At 38.8% G+C, this 22,091-nt stretch overlaps 2 protein-coding genes across 5 annotated transcripts in view; one reads left to right on the top strand and one right to left on the bottom strand.

Annotated features, from left to right (window-relative positions):
* LOC126379517 (GTPase Obg) overlaps positions 1-13,409 on the bottom strand; it is a 136,470-nt gene extending 123,061 nt beyond the window's left edge. For 2 of the 3 annotated variants that reach the window (XR_007568350.1, XM_050028304.1), the window contains exons 1-3: positions 2,845-3,179; positions 2,429-2,555; positions 431-558 (exon numbers count right to left, since the gene is read on the bottom strand). Coding sequence is in view for 2 of the 3 variants with exons in the window: in XM_050028304.1 (XP_049884261.1) it covers positions 431-558; positions 2,429-2,555; positions 2,845-3,117 (528 nt within the window). In the remaining variant the exon portion in view is untranslated. Of the gene's footprint in view, positions 1-430; positions 559-2,428; positions 2,556-2,844; positions 3,180-13,358 lie in introns of those variants that run through there. The other variant, XM_050028305.1, reaches the window with a different exon arrangement.
* LOC126379396 (protein toll-like) lies at positions 7,152-20,416 on the top strand. Of its 2 annotated transcripts, XM_050028134.1 has the most exons (13): positions 7,155-7,242; positions 7,470-7,808; positions 8,482-8,853; positions 9,648-9,736; positions 10,272-10,480; positions 12,771-12,949; positions 14,699-14,856; positions 15,389-15,508; positions 15,766-15,969; positions 16,883-17,014; positions 18,052-18,213; positions 19,077-19,262; positions 19,666-20,416. In XM_050028134.1, exons 2-13 carry the CDS (start codon positions 7,718-7,720, stop codon positions 20,296-20,298), a joined length of 2,535 nt encoding a protein of 844 aa, XP_049884091.1. In that variant the 5' UTR covers positions 7,155-7,242; positions 7,470-7,717; the 3' UTR covers positions 20,299-20,416. The 2 variants fall into 2 exon arrangements, with proteins under 2 accessions (XP_049884092.1, XP_049884091.1); XM_050028135.1 differs by lacking the exon at positions 8,482-8,853 and having other exon boundaries at positions 7,152-7,808.
* The last annotated feature ends 1,675 nt before the right edge of the window (positions 20,417-22,091 follow it).

The raw sequence follows: 22,091 nt of genomic DNA on the forward strand, positions 1-22,091 counted from the left end.
TGGGCTGGTTTTCCCTTCGCGTGTTTGAAGGTCAGACAGGCAGTCGTTTCTGTAAAAAACTGGACCTGTCAAATCTTCAGGTTAGGTAAGCGGACCCTGTGAACAACGGGATGATGTTAGGGAGATGATGTTCCCTTTGTCATCATCATCATCATCACCAGCCCACTAACGTCCCCACTGCTGGGGCACGGGCCTTCCCTATGGATGGATAGGGAGATCGGGCCTTAAACAACCACGCGGGCCCAGTGCGGATTGGTGGTTATTAACTACGGCTAATGCAGCCGAGACCAACGGCTTAACGTGCTTTCCGAAGCACGGAGGAGCTCGAGATGAAAACTTTTTTTTTGTGGTCACCCATCCTATGACCGGCCTTTGCGCCACCGAGCTCCTCATGTTCTCTTTGTAAGTTGTATTAGATTTTTTTTTATACCTGTTCAGTGTCCGTGAGAAAAAACTTGTTCCCGCGACCGCCTGCCCCTCCTCGCGCCGCCACGAACATCACCCCCTCGGTGCTGAGATCACCCACCACTTTGCCAGACTCATCCTTTATTATCGTACCTGAAAATTAAATAAAATAGAATAGAATAGAAGTTTATTGCAAGTAACAAGTAAATCAAATCAAATATACTTTATTGTTTCAAGAAAACACTGTAATTGGTGACTTTATCGACTATTTATTAATTTCCATCGTAATTCTTTCCACAACCAACGTCTCCTAGAAAAGTCGGGGAACCAATCCAACCCCGTTCTTCATTTGTTTTTCTCGCCGCGTAATTCTCACTTCCGTTCCCGCCTTTTCTGTTTACTTACTTTTTAAATTAATTAATTAGTACATTTACAATTATAAATAATTTATATTAATTCTATTTAATAATATTTTAAATCATTAAAATACTTTTAAATTATATGCCCATTTGCTTGAACGATAAAAGTGCAGGTAAATTAATAGTCCATATAAATTCCATCGTTTCGCAACTTTTAACTTTAATCTAGTTAATATTCATGTTAGATATTGAGATATCTACTTGCAGATAATTCAACTTCTTTTAAAATATGAGTGATCATGACAATTGCACAGAACTAAAACTAAAAAACTAAATAAGTAGTATAGTTGTGATTCATGCAGACACTTTTAACTTTTTTTTACAAATTTGACTAATTAAAGTTTTAGCTAAACATCAAAACACTAAATTATAATGGATTTTTTATGGAAAAGCACATGTCATACTTGGAAATCAAAATCATACAAAACATAATAAAATATTGCTATTTATATTGATTAAAATTCATAAACAATTCAAATAGAAAAAAATAAAATTGTCTTTTCGTTAATTTTAGATCTTTATTTAGTAATCAGAATTTTAAAATTCAAGAAAAGAGGTGTATGACCGAAAATAAGCATATGTTTTTAAATTATTTTTCACCTATAACTAGGACACTACCTAAGTATATCATATACAAGGATGTAACATTAGTCAATTAATAAGTATATTAAATGAAAATAAACATTTAACAAGCAACCATTAGTAAGGTAAATTATCCAGTTGGGAAGTTATTTTCGTAACAAACAGGTAAATATATACAATAATAATTATTAAATAAATATACAAATAAAAATAGAATAATTATGCTCAATAAATTAATATTATAAAATACTATTTATTAGTGGCAGCTTTAAGTCCTTGAATAATTAAAATTAGCGAGCAGTTGTGTGCAAAGCAGTCTTACAATGTTAAGGAGTTTATAATAAATAAGGCTAAAATATGATATTCTATATTTAATATATATATTTTTTTTTAAATTTATATTTGATATTGGCAATGCAGGATGGAAGGGGCAAGTCACAGGGACTGTAGCCTGGAACCTGACAGAGGGCAGCAGTAACCGTCAGTACTATTCAGAGGCGGAGGACAGGAGTCCTAGTGTGGCTTTGTAATAGACTACTCTGGGCGCTATCCCACTTGCCTCAGACAGAGTACTGCGGGGTGGAAGGCAAGAGGGAAACCACTGCCCTATTTTTCCCTAAAAAGTAGCATGGAAAATGCTGCACCGACAAGAGCGTGGCTCTTAAATTGATGATGATGATGATATTCTAAACGTATTTTATTTGATTTGATTTATTAATTATTAAATGAACATTTTTTTATTCACTCACAGTTCAGCATCGAAGTATATATCATAATTTTGATAGTAAATTATGTTAGTTGGTTATTTTAGCTTCTTTTTAGTGGTAGGTTTTTATTTGTTTTTTTTTTCTTATTTTTTGACCACTTGCAATCGGTCGAAGACCATAAGCAGGTCTGTTCCTTCATTTCATTAGTCGGGTGAGGAGCATTTGGATTCATCAATCTCAACACTCCTTATCCAATCCTCTTTTGCACAATTGCAGGATCTGGTGTCTTTTAGTGGTAGGTAAAAAAAAACTTACCTAAAGGTACTGGAATAATAACGTGCTGGGCATTCTTCCCGTTACAATCTTTGTTGAAGCCTCGTTCTCCGTGCTTCGCTTGTATCACCGCCCGGCAGTGATTCAAACTCTTTACTGTGTGAGTTGCCTAAAAAATTATCAATACATATTTAGTAGTATTATTCTTTTTTTTATGACTTAGTATAAGAGGAAGTTTTTTGGAAGGCGAATTTAAACAACAAGTAAGGTAGTTGCATAGCTTTGCCTTTGCCTGTCCCCAAAGGGATAAAAAAGATTAAAAAAAAAACAGAAAAGGTAAAAACTTTTTGAGGTCTAGGCAGCATGGTCTTATGATCTTAGCCAAACCCTCAAATGGGCAAAAGGAAAAATAAAAAAAAACCTTTTTGAGGTTATAAACACAAAAACAAATAGTTTACCTGGAATATGACATGTCCACCATTACCTCCGTCGCCTCCGTCGGGTCCAGCTTGGTCTTTACACCAGACACTGAGGAAGGATATGCAGCCATCACCCCCATTCCCTGCTACAGCCCTAACTCTTTGATGATCAACATAAAACTGCACAGTACTACGCGAAGACTTCGATTTCAAACTCCTCAGCGCCTTTGGAGAGTACTCCTGTGCATAATGGCGTATAATAAATGGTTTCGTCGGTAAAAATAATATTCTTAAACAGTTCTTTGCAAACATTTTCGACAGACTAGTTTTGAGGTTATGAACTTATTTTTGTGTTTTTTTTTCACGTAATGTCAAAATTTTCTTCCAGGCTTGGATAGCGGGTTTTTCAGTTCGTAATGGACTAATGGATTTTAAACATTTCTTACATAAATTACCCGAACGGGGATCGAGCCAGGACCTTACATTCGGTGTTCATAAAGTGCTATTTCACACCCTAGTTGTCCCGAGGTCATCCATCAATGGGCGCATAATAAAAATGTAGTGTATGTAGGTAGGTATTTAACTTACTAAGTAAATAATCCGCAAAAAATAAGAAGTCTTTTGGCCTCGGCGCTAGTGTCGCAGTATCCGCATAGAATTATTATGACTTGTCATTTAGTTCTAATAAAATTCGCTGGACTACTTTCGTCCTCCTTATTACCTAGAATTATTATCTTGACCTTACCTAACGTATAGATCTGTCTATATTTAGATAGTAAGTATTTGCTACATTATACCTACACAAACTAAACAAGTTTATCCTTATTAAGTATTATTATAACGAATTCTGCGCAACTTACCTATTATTATTATTATTTGTGTCTCTGTCTGAGTAATTTAATTCTGTTTGTCTGTCTGTTACGGTTCCACGCCAAAACTACTAAACCGATTTTGATGAAATTTGGTAGGTACATAGATTACACCTTGGGATAGGACGTAGGATAGTTTTTAACGAAACGAAATCTGCGCGGAAAGCTAAATACAGGTTGTTCGTGACATCGTAACGAATACTGAGGGGGATGATTCAGAACATGTTTCTGAGTTAATATCAAGTGGAATTTTCCGTCGCAAATACATGATTTTTTTGTATTTCTTTTTCTTTTCTATACTTTTGCGATGGAAAATTCCTTTCGGAAAATTCAGGAACATTTTAGTGTTTTTTTTTAATTAATTTCAGTTCCATACTTTTGCGACGGAAAATTCCACTTGATATGAACTCAAACTCATGGTCTGAATCATCCCTCAAAGTTTTCGTTACGATGTCACTAACACCCTGTATTATAAATTCGAAAGTAGAGACCTAATATAACCTTGCTGTGTGTCTGTCTGGTACCTTAATTAAAACACATAATGGTGCTAATTCCTGTAAATACCATCTAATTTTATTTTAAGTTATATCTGTCATTTTCTTATCCGCCGAAAAGGAAAGGGACGGGTAATCGACAAGCATAAAATTTATGGAACACACGTCAATTTTAAGCACAAATCTAAACCAACCGTCTAAAAATTTTACGTCAGTCAATAATCCGACACGTTCATTTACTCATTCTTCCTAAAATTAAGAGCTGTGAATCATCCGTCCCTTTCCTTTTCGACGGATACGAAAATGACGGATATAACCTAAAATAAAATTAGGCGGTGTCTGCAGGAATCGGGGCCAATAACGGGTTCTTACCGCGTTTAAAGCAGGGATATGAGACTCCCGATATTCCCGATAACTTAAAACAATGTCTGGTACCTTTTCACGCATAAACCATTAAACCGATTTAGATGTTTGGTATGGAGATAGTTTGAAACTTAGGGAAGAACATAAGACGTTTTGAAAGTAGCAAGGGCTTTTCTCCGAAGTCCCTTAAGGGAATGAATAGGGGGTGAAAAGGAACTTGTCGCGCGCAACATCAGAAATCCACGCAACCGGAGTCGCGCGCGGAAAACCAGCTAGGAACCTACTTAATATTCATTATAATTACATGAGTGATCGATCATAATAATTGCGCAAAAGCATATTCAATCATCATTATATCCTAGCTTCCTTCCTCATCTGATTTATTTTATTCTAAATCATCATCATCAGCCCATTAACGTCCCCACTGCTGGAGCAGGGGCCTTCCCTGTGGATGGATAGGGAGACCGGGATTTGAAAATGACAGATATCACTTAAAATAAAATTAGATGGTATTTACAGGAATTAGCACCAATATCAAACTTATCGTAGGGTAGGTATGTAGGTTGAAATCTAAATAAAGATTTTTTTTTTTTTTTTTTTTTTGATTTTTTTTTTTTTGACGTGACTTATTGTAGATTTGCCGCAGATGGCATTAACTACTTGGCCGGAAAAATAAAGATTAATTACTATGCTTACTTATACGTACCTACGTAAATGCAAAATGTATTAGATTTTCCCCTTGATTTTTCCGTCAATTATGGCCTGAATCATGTAAAATGCGAGCATTCTATTGTATTCGAGAGGAAAACCACAAATATAGATTATTACGTAGGTACGTCGTTGTCATCCTGACTGGAGAAAAAAACTAGAGGTATAAGTACCTAGTTACTATGTCATGCCTCGAACACTACCATTTTTTTTTAACGTTGGGAAATGCGTTACACATACCACGCCGCCCGGGGGGCCGACGTGGGGCCTGTTTCATAAAACTTATAATTGTAAATTACAACGACAATTTGGTGTTCATTACGTAGCTAATATGAAACTGCAAAATATTTGTGATCACTAACTCCGCAATGTACATCAAATTGTCATTGTAATTTACAATTGTAAGTTTTATGAAACAGAACCGCAAATTGCAGTTCAGGTGCAGTTTGAATGCAGTTGACACGACTGCAATAGAACTGCAAACTGCAACTTTTTTAATAAATTCGTCGTGTCTTATTAGGTATCCAGTCATCTTGCCTCTTTTGTCCTCAATAATTCTCAGTATTTGTCTTTTTCCCCTTACTCTTACTAGCACTTCCTATGTTGTTACGAAACAATAATAGAATAGAATAGAAATATGTAGTTTATTATAAAAGGACGTCAAAGCAAGACGGATGTTCGTCGAAATGATCATATCGTCACTGGAAAGGCAAAATTACATAAGCGCCGAAATATCCTAAAATAGTAGTCCATTTTATGATATCTATTGCTAGACATAGAAATAAAAAAAAAAACAAAGTAAACTTACGTTGACGTCGTCTAAATTGGATAAATGGGTAAAAAGTTATGATAAAAAACGAATGAAATACTTTAAACGGCTTTTTGTTGAAATGGCATTTTGGCGCTTACGTAATTTTGCCTTTTCAGTGACGATATAAGGGGGTAGTGGACGTCCTGAGATTAAAAGGGCCTCACTCAGCACAAGTCGCGACAGAAAAAAAATCTTCGTTACCATGTAGGTACGTAGGAACTGATAGTGAACTGTGTCATATTTTCCTTAAAAGCATAAAACCAACAGGTTTTAATGGTTAGTTTTATACTTGCAGGAAATTAATAATCGTGAGTCATTTTATGATGGATACGGCTGCGACTTAAATGAGCGATTCTCAGTGTATCGCGAATCTATTTTTGTAACTTAACAACTCCATCTATCGTGTTTTTGGGGAACACCGAGTGAAAAGTCCCTCGTTATCGGAATCATGTATTAGTTCAGAATATTCTGAATTCGAATTTGAAATTAGGTATACAGGCTGTTAGTGAAAGCGTGAAGAAAACTTTAATGAATTATTCAGACCATGATTTTTTCTATGAGTTGATGTCAAGTGGAATTTCCTAACGGAAAATTCATGAAACTTTAAGATTTTTTTTTTGGCATCTTTCAGAACCCCTACTTAAAATAAAAATGTCAAATTATTAAAAATGATTTACAAACCATCAATGTAAATCGAACAACGCGAACAGTCGCCGGATTACATTGGTATTGCGGCGCAGCAAAAACTCAAAATTAAATAATAAGTAAAAAAAAAACATTTTTGACATTTACTTCAAGCAAGAAATAACCTAAAAATCGTTCATAGTACACTTTCTAATTTGTTTTTCGTTACGGTGTCACTAATACCCTGTCAAATACCTACGTACTTACTTTTTTTATATTTTGTTCAAACTACAATAAAGTACCTACCTACTATTTACTTTTTTTATATTTTGTTCAAACTACAATAAAGTACCTACCTACTATTCGCAATCCAGCATAAAATTACCATGAGAATCAGTGACGTGCCACCACAAGGTCCTACGCACTATAGCGAGTAGAGTAGTAATTATGTAGATATACGGAATCCACATACCTAAACCTCAGTTATTCCTATGTGGCCGAATGAACCGCACCTGTGTGTTTTTTATAAAAAAAAATAATATCGAAACAGTTTTGTGTCGAACAATAGGTACTATAAAATACCTGTTTCAAGTTAAATTTTAAAAAGTATAAAAGGCGGGAAAACGAATTTTATTTTAAAACAGTGCTCAATAAATTCAAATATACTTTTCCACCAAAATAAAAGGAAATAGTTACAAAAGAAACATAACTAATGGCGACCTTATTGTTTAAAACGATTTCTTCATCAGTTAATAAAAATGTTTGTCATCTGAATGTTCGCTTTAATCCCGATAGCTAACCACTAAATGCATTTGCATGCGGATTTCATTATGATGAGAAATGTACCAACGCGAAGGCGGGTCGACACACTAGTTAGTATAATGTGTGAGTATTATTGTAAAGACGATGTAAAAACATAGAAAAAACAAAAAGTGAGTGACATACAAAACCAAAACTTTAAAAAATATTCTATCTCTTTCTGGTTGAACGAAACGAAAAGAGAAGGAGATTATGTGATAGTGGATTTTTTTAAATATGTGAAAATGGTTGGTGTAATACAAACTATTTGTTTATTTATTTTTATTTTGGTTTCGATTTCGGGACAAAATATCAGAGAGGATGAGAAAGCTCCAGGTAAGGTTTTACTTATTTATAGTCTGATTTTTTTTAAAAAATATATATCCAAATCTGATCCAAAAAGTCTAATACCTACTGATCCCAACGTGAATCGAATTAGGGTTACCATCCCGCTGGATTTATTTGGACATTTCCGAAATTCATGACGGCAGTCCGGATATTCTTCGGACTCTTGACTATTTTAAATTGACCAATGATTATCCCCGCGTCTTTTACTCCATACCTGGAATCAAATATCGATTTGTTTTTGTGAGTGTGGCTCTGCCTATATGAACGTGAAATGTTTCTGTATGTGTTTGTCTAATTACCATTTTACTACTGATAATATACCTGCACCCTATGGGGTTACCATCCCATCGGATTTGTCTGGACATTTCCGGAATTCCCGTTGACTGTTCGGACATTCTTCGGATTCTTGACTATAAGTATGGAATAAAGTTGAATGAGAATATCTTGAATTTTCTGCCCTTGAAAATTGGCAGGTTTGCACGCGTAATCCCTAATGGCCGACAGAGCCATAAGAAATCAGAAAAAAGTTCCTAATGTTGATTCAACGCTCCTTTATGTTAGAAAACACAATATCTCTGTAACACTGTTGTCATTTTATTTATTTACGTATCTGTTTTTAAAACTGTGTCGTGTTTTTTTTAATTACGCGCTTTTTTTACAGATCTCAGCAAAAACACGCTCATTGTAAACTGCGATTCAATAACCCCATTACCAGTTAATCGCACTATAGAAAATGTGATACTGAACTGTCCCCTTCCGCAAAAAAATATGACTTACGCTCAATTTCTGACTCAACACAACATCACTTCGCTCAAATTCTTTCAGCTAAATATACGACCGAGCAAAAAGAATCTTACAAAAAGTCTGTTTCACGATTTAAACGTGGAACATCTAGTAATTGATTACAAGTTTAGGAATGAAACCGGTATGGAGACCCTATTACCGATGAACGGTGATGTGTTGTATTCATTGCAAAATGTTAAAATTTTGGAATTAAATGGAATCATTATAGAACCAGTTACAAATTTAGAAAGTGAGTAACGTTTTATAAATTATCTACTATTTTAAGGACTACAATTTTTTTCTCTCGTGTGGGTTGCTTGTGAGGTCAATGACCGACTGGTGTCAAAGTTACTTTTGTCCCGTTTTGTTTTTCGAATTCATATTTGGATTATCACGTGCTTAGCGGTAAAGGAAAACATCGTGTAGAAAGAAACCCATTATGAATGTGACCTCCAACCTGTGTTGGGCTCGGCTTTCCTTCGCGGGTTGGAAGGTCAGATAGGCAGCCGTTTCTTCAGCCGTTTCAGGCAGCTGTCAAATCTTCAGGTTAGGTAAGCGGGCCCTGTGAAACGGGATAATTCTAGGGAGATGGTCATGATGATGATGAGTGGAATAGAATTTGAACAGTCCTTGTGGTTCATCGGCTTGCTTCTCAAACGCAGAGCACCGCTTCGAACCCCGACACTGAAACTGCCCGACCATGCAATTGCACAAATGAGTTATTAATTTGTCTTAAGTGCGGTTTTCACTGACACTATACACTTTACTATAGATGCGGCTCATCACCTATCACGTTGGTCTAACGGAAAGCTCGGAGAAGTGTGGGAACTTAGTTCATTTGCGATGGGTGTACTACCCCACCCCAACTGGGGTATAGTCTTGAGCTTATGTGAAATATAAGTATCACTCAATGAGTGATGTCTAAATTAAGCAAATCACAATTTTTGTTGCAACAAAAGGAATGTAGAATAATATGCTCATAATATCATAATTATATCACGAATGTTTCATAATTTCAAATAAATGAAAATCTCTATTTTTCAGATAACACCCACTGTCCAAAGTTGCACACTTTAAAAATAAAAACGTCTGACTTAAGACGAGTCTCGAGCGGCTGGCTTGAACCATGCAAGGTTATGTCAATTCTTATTTTATGTAATGATATAAGGAAAATACAATTTCGGTTTCTGTGTAAGCCTGTACTTAATGTAGTTAGTAGCACAAGTGTACCAACAAAACAGTCTTAAAAGGCCATTGTTTGGGCAAGTTATTGCTTTTTTTTTTTTTTTTTTTGCCTGTACTTGTGCCTGTACTTAATGTAGTTAGTAACACAAGTGTACCAACAAAACAGTCTTAAAAGGCCATTGTTTGGGCAAGTTATTGCTTATACTACTATTTTTTTGACATGACATAATTGTAGATTTGCTGCAAATGGCATTAACCACGTGGTCGGATAACCGAACTATATACTTAGCAGGACAAATGGACAGCGCTGAAAGCTCTCACCCGGTCCTATCTCGCTCTGAGATCTCGCTGTATCATATAATATTATGTAATATCTCCTACACCCAAAGGTCGCCTGGAAGAGATTGTTACTTAGCAATAAGGCCACCTATTGTACACTTTCCATTTCTGTTTTGTCATGTGTATTTATTGTTTTGTTTCCAGGTTCTCCAAAAAGTCGTCATATCGCGTCTGAGACAACGTAACGGCACCAAAGAGATACGACGCAAAGTCTTCAGTGGAGCGAAGAGTATTAGACATTTGGCGATCCATTATTGTTATATAGAGGAGTTGAATGATGAAATCGCTGACCTGGTGAACCTACAGACTATGGATGTTTCACATAATCAGATACATTATGCCTTAACTACCATGTAAGTCCCTATATGACCGGCCTAGAAGTGAAAACCACACATAACATAGAATAGAATAGAAATAGTTTATTATAAAAGGACGAAAAAAAAAAGACAACAACAACATATCAAATTTCCACTAAAACAACTACAAAAAAGCAAGACGGATGTTTGTCGGAATGATCATAAGGTGGTGGTGAACCACGACGCTGATATTATGTGGACCCTGTTGGGTGACGCACGAACATCGTGTTGCACGAACATTATCTATAATAGGGATACTTAGGGTAGTTTCCTAGGTCAAAGATAAATTATGAAATTCTGATTACTAAATAAAGACAGATCTAAAGGTGACAAAAAAGTTTTCCTTTTTTTCTTTTAACTTATTTATGAATTTATAGAAAATAAATGTCATAAAAGTGGGAAATTTTGTCATGTTTTTCTATGACGTCACAGGTTGCTTTTGTCATACAAATTCCGTAGTAATTTCGTGTTTTGACGTTTAGTAAAAAGTAACTGATTTGACTAGTTGGAAACTAGCCTATTGGGACATAGTCGTGAACTTATGTTACGTGTGTCATGGCTTACATTCAAGTCGTGACAGGCAAACATGCTACCGAATCTCCAGAATATATTTACATAGCGACCCACCCCGGCTTCGCTCGGGTGCAATGCTAAAAACCTCAAAATAACAGTATTTCTCCACTATTTAATGGACGTTATTCGCGTGGTTCGCTCGCAGCAAGCTGCTCGCGTGTCCTGTATTAGTTCGTAGCTTTTTCCCGCCATTTTTTTACCGCGATAGAATTATACATATAAACCTTCATCTTGGATCACTCTATCTATTAAAACAAACCGCATCAAAATTCGTTGTGTAATTTTAAAGATTTAAGCGTATATAGGGATAGAAAAAGCGACTTTGTTTTATACTATGTAGTGAAGAAGAAGAATAAAATTGTATTGCCAGTATCCTCATATTTCTAGTCGTCTCAATTTTTTATGAGCAGTTTATCTCTAGAAGTTGGCACAAAATTCCGGCATTATCAAAAATTCGGACTAAATCCGGATTGGTGACTAAAAGTCCGGACATGTCCAGAGAAATCAGTACAGATGGTCACCCTGTTATACATATATAGGTAGACCCTGTGCTAAATTTATTTATAGGTACATTATGCAAACTCTGGGCGTAAAGCCTAATGTAATAAGCAATTAAAAGTCAACCTTAATAAGAAGCCCAAGCTAAGATGGTTTCACCCGGTACAAAATTAAAGCCAGGAGGCCTGAGGGTGCCCAGTATGGCGCGAACCTCGGCTCAGGGCGCCGTTTGAGAGGATAATGTTTGAAAGACTTAATCGACCCTAGTGGGCCGATAACGATACGCGCTGATTGAGGGAAATCGTCGACCACGCCGGCGGGGTCGGTATCGGGGTCCTGACGTGTTTGATGTCGCGAGCTGATTGGCTACCTCTATGGCTAGAATAATCGGGTCGTCGAGATCGTATATTACGTCCTTCGGACGCCGATACTTTTCAGTACCGTCCCTAAGCGGGATGTATTCGGAAGCCGCAACTACCAGGGGATTTGGGTGGTGCGGAGCAGAATTGAAAAAACGTTTTGAAGCTATTTGTTTGCATTGCGCAATTAGTTTTATATGCGTAAATGTCAAATAGCAATATTGCTTTCTTAAAGATGAATTGCTTCGATGTGGCCATTTTAACCCCCCTGTTTTTTGTAAGTAGGTAAGCACTCTAGATATTCTGTCACGCCAGAGTTTAACTCCTACGCGAAACTTATATTGTATGCATGTATGCAGTACGTAATACGAATAAAATGTTAAGTACCCACACGCTCTCGATTTACGCTATTTGTAATTTTCCTAAATATTTCGTATCCGCTGTCTACGAAGTTAGAATAATAAACACTTTTGAAGGTTGACCATGGGTCTATCACGCTAACAGAAAGAATAGAATAGAATAGAAATTGTTTATTATAAAAGGACGCCACACGACAAGACAATAACAACACTTAAAATTTTTCACAAAACAAAAACAAAATTACATCGGCCAATAACCCGACAGAATTAAGTAGACAGCACGTCAAAAGGACTGCACACCAGCGATATGCTTATTTAATTCGCACGGGTATATCATTCATATTAAAATTTACTTGTTGACAATCATCCGTCCCTTTCCTTTTCGGCGGATAAGAAAATGACGGGTATAACTTAAAATAAAATTAGGAGGTGTCTGAAGGAATCGGGGCCGGTGCGTTCTGAAAAAAGGCTTTAAGTAATGTTATATTTTGGTTTTAGAGTTCTCCCGTCTCTGCTAGAGTTAGACCTATCCCACAACCACATATTCAGTAGTGCGTTGCTAGCAACCGGCGTTGAAAAACAACCAAACCTTCGATATCTGACGTTAGATTACAACGCCGTCCTGGACATATGTGATACACTGAACTACCGGACAACGATTGATGATATTGAACCCAGTGAGTACCTAACCTACATATTTTTTTATGCCTCTACACTAGTCGCGAAGTTGAACGAAGTTACTGTAGACGACAGGTCGACATGGCAATTCTCTAGTGACACTTTCTAACACTTTTCTAGCTAGTTCTCGAGCTTGAGGGTGAATTATTGGTTTTTTGCTTGAACACGCGACGAAGATGCAACCGTAGCCATTTTTAAAACACAATAGTAATAAATTATGTGAGCGAGATTATAATCGATAAACGCGGTCGATACGGACTCGTGCGACACTAAGACTAAGACGCCGCGGGGACTGTGCGGGTGTGCGGGGCGACTCCGCCTCCGCGGCTCACCTCATGCCCCGATTGCCATGTCGACCTGTCGTCAACTATAGACGAACAGGATAGTGTACTATGCACTTCGACTTACCTCGTCAAACTTTACTTCGCCACAGGTGATTTCCATTTGGTGCCGGTTTTTGGTACCGAGTCAAAGGGCAGCTGCAGCACGAAGTACCTCTCTACACTACTCGCGAGCAAATTATGTTGTTTCTGGAAATTCCGCAAGAGGAGACCATTATTTGGGACCTAGTTCTGTTGCGATGCATTTCAATCGTCCACCATTTTCTTTTTCGTCTTTTTTTTGTTTTTTGACATACCTACGTACAAGCAGCAGCTGCTACTTATAAACGAGGAACTACTTTTTAGGGAAAAATAGGGCAGTGGTTTCCCTCTAGGGTTTGCTCCCGGGAATTCTCGGTACTGAAAATACCGAGAATTCCCGGGAAATGCAAAAATCTTTAGTACCGGGAAATCTAAACTATGTCCCGGTAATTCCCGGTACTGTACAAACACTTATACTGTCACGAAATTTTAATTTTTAAAACCGCGCGTGAGGTGCGCTAACGCACGCAACCAAGATAGAAGTACGTGCACGAGTCGTACGTACTCTAGAGTAATCGGTAATATTCGGCAGTTTTCGGTTAGCTCGCTGGCATCTTCTGGCCGCTCGGCCCGTTCCGCCATGCCAGTGCCGCCCCAATCTTGGTACAGCAACGATGTAGTGAGTGTTTTGTTTAAAAGTAATAGACTGGTGAGTACTTTAATATACCCTTGTTTATTTATCGTGAACTAGGTAGTTTGTTTATATTGTAGGTTATATTTTGTGCATAATAAATAACCTTATGCTTTGAATCATTCAATAAAATAAACACAGTGTTTTCACGGCTAGTTTCCTTTGGCTTTTGCATTGTTTCTTGTTATTTTTTCATAAAATGTTTAGAAACTTAACTTAGACAGTTATTGCCACAAACTAGCTCGAAAAGCAGTTTGTTTTGTATTAATCATTTTACTGAAATTACTGTACTGATTGTAAATTTAAAGACTGATTGTGAAGTAATGTGTGCGTGATCTCAATTACCAAATTTAAAGCTAAGTATATTTAGTATTTACTAGTAAGTATATTTAGCAGTAAGTTGATTAAATATTTTAAAAAGCGTTTTGGTGTTTAATTTCGTCATACTCATAAAATAATTACGAATTTTTTTTTTTTTTTCAGTAGGTACCGAAGTTTCGAAACTTCCCGGTAATTCCCGGTACTGGATAGACTCCAGTACCGGGAATTCGAAAATCCAGTTCAGTTCCGGTACTGCAAACCCTATTTCCCTCTTGCCTTCCGCCCCGCAGTACTCTGTCTAAAGCGAGTGGGATGGCGCCTAGAGTAAATAGTAATACACTAGTTATTTTGTTTTTATTATTTTTATTTTTTAGAATGGCATGAGCCCCTCTCAGGGAGGACACTGGAGTTGAGGCAGATAAGGAGGTTCTCCCTTCGCGGAACGATCACTACTCAGATGTGCTTCGGAAATATGATTATGGATTCCTTAGAGTACTTTGACTTGAGTGACAGCAAAATTAGGTCGATTCATGTAAGTGTGTGGTACATTAGCTCGACCATTATAGATGGCGATTCGCTAGTTAGGTACATACAGAGTGTTAGTGACTTCGTAACGAATACTGAGGGGTATGATTCAGGTCACGATTCTGAGTTGATAAAAATATAAAAAAATCATCAAAAAGTTTCATGAATTTGCCGACAGGAAATTCCACTTGATATCCAATCTGATTCACGGTCTGGATCATCCCTCTCAGTTTTTGTTACGGGGTCACTAACACTCGTACGTAGCGACTACCTATACCTACTTGTAGGGGGTGTAAGTGACACCGTAACGAATACTGAGGGGGATGATTCAGCTCACGATTCTGAGTTGATATCAAGCAGAATTTTCCATCGGAAAAAGTATGTTTTTTTAAATTAGAAAATCACAAAAGTCATGAATTTCGCGACGGAAATTTCCACTTCATATCAACTCAGACTCAGAATTATGAGCTGAATCATTCCCCTCAGTATTCGGTACGGTGGTGTCACTTGTGACACCTTTATAAGACTTTATTTTTCAGTTTTTAGCGCTGCCAATATCGAAGCAACGGCATTTGGAGATCAACGTCACAGGATGCCCCATAACAGACATTCCCAGTGAGTCGTTCACTGAAGATAATTATAAAATGTTACGTTACGATGTAAGTAATAAAATCTTACGATAAGATGTATTTGAAAGAATTATGCTATCCGGCGGGGTCGGTACCGGAGTGCTGAAGTGTTTGTTGTTGCAAGCCGATTGGCCGCCTCTGTGGCTAGTAATCGGACTTTGGCGGCTTAATAATAACCCTGACGCCAGGGTTGATGAGGTTGGTAATTACACCTCACAACCCACACGATAGAAGAGATGAAGTTATCATTGAACGAAGACACAAAAGCTTTTCTTCCTACCTTTCAGGAGCTCAGAATAACAGGACTGAACATAGTTCTAGACTGTTCGTGTGATACCCACTTGTGGCTCGCTCGGGCGGCTCGTGAGAGGAAGCTGGTGCTGCATGGAGTGCGCTGCGGCTCCGGAGTGGACCTGGCTGCCACCAGCGAAGACCAGTTCAGCTGCTCACGACACGAATGCGGGCCCTGCCAATGCACTACACACTGGAAGGTCTGTCAAGAATTAAGATCTTATTTTTTCCAAGACAAGAAGTATCTTGTTATCTTCTCGACGGTTTTGCACTCAAAACGACCTTGAAGAAGGCGTCGAAGAAGCTGATGTGCCGTGCCTGGGTGTAATGCATTTTCGGGGGTATGTGAACTAACTTGTATTGGGCTGGTTTTCCCTTCACGGGTGGGAAGGTCAGGCAGTCGCTTCTGTGAAAAAACCGGACCTGTCAAATCTTCAGATTAGGTAAGCGGACCCTGTGAATAACGGGATAATGCTAGGAAGATGATAATGATTGGTGTCTATAAGCGAACTCCTCTCGAGTCTGGTTGTATGTAACCCCTGAGGGAGGAATGAAAAGAATGAAAGATGATGAATGAAAGTGCGAGAGGCATAAAAGCGAGAACTGGAATGGTAATAGAGGACAAGAATGAATGTGTGCCAGTGTAGGGCCCTATTGGGCAAATAGTTATATAAGTCACTAGCAGAAATAAGATGTGTGTAGTTATAAAAAGTCACTGCCTATCCTGTGCGGCAGGGGTACAAGAAAAAAAACCCTGAGGGAACTTATTAAAAAAAACCTGTATAAACCTGCTAAATAAAAACGTCTATTCCCAGCAAGCACTTTATTACGACAGTTTACAATTTACGCCACAAATAATTATAACAATGAAACCATTTAAAACTACCCACATTACCTACATTACTCATGTAAGTTAGTAGTCGTTACATGAGCCATGTCAGGGACCTTTGGCGGCTCAATAGTAACTCTGACAGCAGGGTTGATGGGGTTGGTAATCCACCCCACAACCCACACGATAGAAAAAGACAAAAAGGACCTGTCAAATATTCAGTTTAGGCAAACGGACCCTGGGTAAATGGAATAACGGTATGGAAACGATTTTTCTTTCCCCAGGACAACTTGACAGACATGGTATGCGCGAATGACCTACAAGCCATACCTCACTATCCCGGGCTGCGGAAATTGAAAGCTGCCGGCAACGCAGTGGAGAATGTTACCGTCGAAGACTTACCCGACACTCTTATTGTGAGTTGCTTTATTCATTGCATAACCTCGTAAGGCCCGGATTTCCAGACACAATAGTTAAACAATGGGATTTGGATTTTAAAAGGCATCTGGGCCTTACGAGGATAAGATAAACAGCTTTTTTTTTACTTGACTTATTGTAGATTTGCCGCAGCATTACCTACTTGGCCGGGCGAATGGGGAGCACTGAAGGCTCTCACCCGGTACAACGTTTAAGACAACAGACCTGAGGGTGCCCAGTTGGGCGCGTAGGCTCAGGGCGTCGTCTGAGAGGGAAAATAATTGAAATAATTAATCGACCCTAGTGGGTCGATAGCGATAAGCGCTGATTGAGGGAAATCGTCGACCACGCCGGCGGGGTCGGTATCGGGGTCCTGGATAAACAGCCACTGCTGGGCACAGCCCTCCCTTCAGCCAAAAAGGCAAATCGACACCGTGCCAAAAACTGACAAACCGTACCCATACGGGTACGTTGGATACCTGCGGGGTTAAAAAAGCCACATCGAAGCAATTCTCCTAAGAAAGCAATGTTGCTATTTGACATTTGTCAAACAAGTGTCAAATAGCAATATTGCTTTTTTAGATGAATTGCTTCGCTGTGGCCTTTTTAGCCTCCTTGTATGTACTTGTACAGTCATGAGCAATATAATGTACCCACTTTAGGACTCTGTCGCACTAACATATTTGACATTTAGTGAGACTTACAGTTCAATTTGTCAAAAAAGTTAATGTGACATGGTACCAAAGTGTATACATTGTTAATGCTCGTGACCGTACACGGTGTAAGTGACGTCGTAACGAATACTGAGGGAGATGATTCAGCTCATGATTCTGAGTTGATATCGAGCCGAATTTCCTTTCGGAAAACACATGAAAAGTTTAGTGTATTTTTATTTTCAGGTCCATACTTTTGCGACGGAAAATTCCACTTGATATCAACTCAGAATCATGAGCTGGATCCATCCCCCTGAGTGTTCGGTACGGTGTCACTAACACCATTGTTGTACTTAATGTTATATTGTTTAATTTTCTTTCAGTTCCTAGACCTGAGTCGGAACCACGTGGCTCGTATGTCAGCGGAAGCGGCAGCTGCGCTTTTCACGGTCAAGGAGCGCCACGTTCGATTCCTGGGCAACCCCATCATATGCGACTGCGAGAACAAACCCTTCATACAGGAGCTGATGGACCACTTCGACCAGGTCAGCTATGTCACAGCCACAGATTGACATAGACTGTCATAGACGGGCGCAGATTGACAGACATAGGCTGACATAGATTGGCATAGACCGAAATTTGCGGACATAGATTGACATATACTGACATAGGCTGTCATAGACAAATAATGTTATGAATTTTCTTCCCACAACTTCCAGGTGGACGACTACACTAGATTGACCTGCATAGGTGACGGCATAGGCTGACATAGATTGACATAGGGTGACATAGTCTAACATAGATAGGCATAGATTTACGTAGACGGACATAGACATTGATTGACATAGTCTGACATAGGCAGACATAGACCGACATAGAATGTTATGATTCTTCTCCCCACAACTTACAGGCGGACGAGTCATACTTGACTTGCATAGATGACAGCAGGTGGTTCAAGGAAGTAACAACTTGTGTCTAGCAGTCGGAAGTTCACGACATAGACATAGACGGACATAGGACGGATATAGATTAACATAGACATAGACAAACATAGGTTAACATAGACATAGGCTGACATACATTCACATAGACCGACATAGATTGACATAGACTGATATAGACATAGTCTGGTAAAAAACCGACATAGTCTGACATAAACCGACTGATATAGAATGTAATGAATTTCAGGTGGATGACTATACTAGCTTGATTTGCATAGATGACGGCAGGTGGTTCAAGGAGGTGAACCCGGACAACTTGTATCTAGCCAGCAGTCGGATGTTCACGACTGACATAGACGGACGGACATAGATTAGCATAGACATAGACAAACATATATTGACAGACATAGACCGACATAGTCTGACATAGACAGACATAGATTGACATAGAATGTAATGCATTTCAGGTGGACGACTACACCAGCTTGACCTGCATAGACGACGGCAGGTGGATCAAGGAAGTGAACCCAGAAAACTTGTGTCTCGCCAGCAATCGCGTGTTCATGACCGGGCTTCTAGCGGGTCTCGGGGTGCTGGTCGGACTCACAGCGTTGCTAGCCGGCGGGTATTACCGGTATGGACAGCAAGCCAAGGTAAGATGACCCTTAATCATCGTCGTCATCTCCCTAGCGAGCGCTCAGGTCCTGACCCCGGACACTTCATACAAAACACTTCGTTTTACACAGACACTACACATTGACGTTATCGTACACGCGCATCTGTGTGTGTGACGTCTGACGCCATGCGATTGAAGACCGAACTAACCTAACCTGTATTGGGCTGGTTTTCCCTTTGCGGGTTGAAAGGTCAGACAGGCAGTCGCTTCTATAAAAACCGGACCTGTCAAATTGTCAGGTTAGGGGACCATGTGAAAAACGGGATAATGCTAGGGGGATGGTGATTGGTGCAAGTACGGTACCGGGGCTCGTTTGAAAAAGTTGGAGTACCATCGGACCACAGCGAGTTAACCTTTTAGCATCTGTAAATCTTTTGCAGGTATACCTCTACTCCAGAGGTTTTTGCCTCTTCTGCATCCGAGAGGACGAAGTCGACGCCGACCGGAATTACGATGCCTTCCTCTCTTTCTCCCACAAAGACGAGGACTTCATAACCGAACATCTTCTGCCGACCCTTGAATCAGAACCTTATGGCTACAAAATCTGTGTCCACTACCGGAACTGGGTCGCTGGAGAACTAATCCCGACCCAAATCAACAAATCCGTCGAACAGTCCAAGAGAACCATCATAGTTCTGTCGAAAAATTTCATGGAATCCGTCTGGGGCTTGTTGGAATTTCGCACAGCACACCTTAGCGCGCTTAAAGAGGGTAGATCTCGCGTGATCATTGTGATAATTGATGATATTTTGGAAAGTGCTAATTTGGATGGCGAGTTGCGAAGTTATCTGCGCACTAACACGTATGTGAAGTGGGGCGACCAATGGTTTTGGGATAAGCTAAGGTATGCCTTGCCTCACAGAAGAGAAGGAGCTCCAAGAGTGAGAATGACAGATAGGTCACAGACCATAACTTTGTCCCATCAGAATTTGGCAGAGAGAACAGATACGGCGTCTACTGATTCTGCCATTGAAATGGAAAGGTATGACGGGCCTTCTACGTCTAGCCTCTGATAGCCGAGAGCCGTGAGCGATCTCCATTTGACCGGCCAAATGGGCCGGTGGCGACCCTAGCCAAATATTTAGGTGGTGCAAGACCTGAAGAGGCACCCCTCAGTCCCTTAAAATAAAAAAATGTTGTTTACGGCCACGGGTATGAGCAATCTAACCCGATGAAGTTATTTTGCGGCCAGGGTAAACCAGTCTTGGTTGCATATAAGTATTTCTATAAGTGTCTCTAATATTCTAGTCCAAATCATAATTGACTAAAAGAACTAAGATAGGATAAGGTAAGTACTTACCTAAATCTATATACCTAAATGTTATAGCATAGAGTAATACGTGCTCGGTGCCGAGGGTGTCGCTGCCGCCAAAGGATGTTTTCGTGCATAATACCCCGCCAGCCACAAGTTGGTAGTGTGACTAGGGTTCGATGATCCACTAGTGTTATGTTGGGAGTTGTATATATGCGTCACGCTGTGTAAACTTCGATAGCGCGTTTCAGGACTGCATTATTGAATGGTGGCGCCATCTGTTGCATGTGTGCGGAACTATCTGGTCAAGTAGTTAGGTCCGCCGCGCGCGTATTAGTTACTTATTGTTACCATTGATAATTTAAGTATTTTATACTGTGTATTATTATAGTTTTAAAAAAATACAAAAATAAAATAAAAAACGAATATTTATAAGTTGTTTCTTTATTTTATAGGGTAGTTTTTAATAACCATCAAAACAAATTTCTGTGGAATTTGTATGAAAAGCAAACTGTGACGTCATAGAAAAATGTGACGGAATGTCGCACTTATTATTACATTTTTCTTTATTCATAAATAAGTTATTTATCACGAATTTTAGTTGGAAAATACATGGTGTTAGTGACATCGTACAACGAATACTCAGGGGGATGATTCAGACCATGATTCTGAGTTAATATCAAGTGGAATTTTTCGTCGCAAATTTATGTTTTTTTTTTAGTTTTTTTAAATTATTTTCAATTCTATACTTTTGTGATGGAAAACTCCACTTGATATTAACTCAGATTCACGAAAATTTTTGTTATAAATTATTTTCAGTTCCATACTTTTGCGACGGAAAATTCCACTTGATATTAACTCAGAATCATGGCTTCAATCACACCTTAAAGTTTTCGTTACGATGTCAACACCCTGTACAGAGAACTTTAGGGACACTCAACAGTGCTGCCAGGCTGCCGCTTACATTTGACATAGAGAATATATTACGTTTGACAACTGTCATTCAGTATTTACTAGAATCGAATCGTACATTTTGAAACTCTTAAAATGTATTCTTGTTGTTTGTTCTGTATGTGGCTATTTCTATTCTTTGCGTTAATGTTCGTGTTAGAAAATTTGTACATTTCAAGTTGATTTATGAGCGTCGAGTATCATAGATTCCACTGCTTGGATTCAGTTAACTTATTGGGAGAATGAACGCTGCTCCAAAGAGTTCCTGTAAACTGCAGTTTGTTAAATTTTTCTTCATTGATTGCTACATTAACAGAGCCACAAGCCTTATGGCTTTTGACGGGAAGTTCTAAGATGGATTTGCTGAACCCTATGGTGCCAAGTGATCAGCCCATCGGCCTTAATAAAGGTCTGTTGTGAGAAGAAACTGCTGGGTTACGAAATGTTAAGAAGAAAATAACAAAATGCTCTATGTGGGTGTTTAGTTCAGCTTGCGATGGATGTATCTGACTAGCCCATAAAAGGAAGTTTCCAGGCTACGTTCACTGAAAATATAATAGACCGATTTAGCGTGATAATTACCTATGTTCTCATTACTCAAGA

Source organism: Pectinophora gossypiella, chromosome 29, assembly GCF_024362695.1.
Source record: "Pectinophora gossypiella chromosome 29, ilPecGoss1.1, whole genome shotgun sequence".
Classification (NCBI taxonomy): Eukaryota; Metazoa; Arthropoda; class Insecta; order Lepidoptera; family Gelechiidae; genus Pectinophora; species Pectinophora gossypiella.

What these genes read in the sequence shown, in the direction of transcription:
- LOC126379396 (XM_050028134.1), top strand. Translation starts at nt 7,718, where the DNA reads ATGGTTGGTGTAATACAAACTATTTGTTTATTTATTTTTATTTTGGTT. An exon ending in GATTGATGATATTGAACCCA is followed by an intron (nt 12,950 to 14,698) that starts GTGAGTACCTAA and finishes TTTATTTTTTAG; the next exon opens with AATGGCATGAGCCCCTCTCA. An exon ending in ACTTACCCGACACTCTTATT is followed by an intron (nt 17,015 to 18,051) that starts GTGAGTTGCTTT and finishes ATTTTCTTTCAG; the next exon opens with TTCCTAGACCTGAGTCGGAA.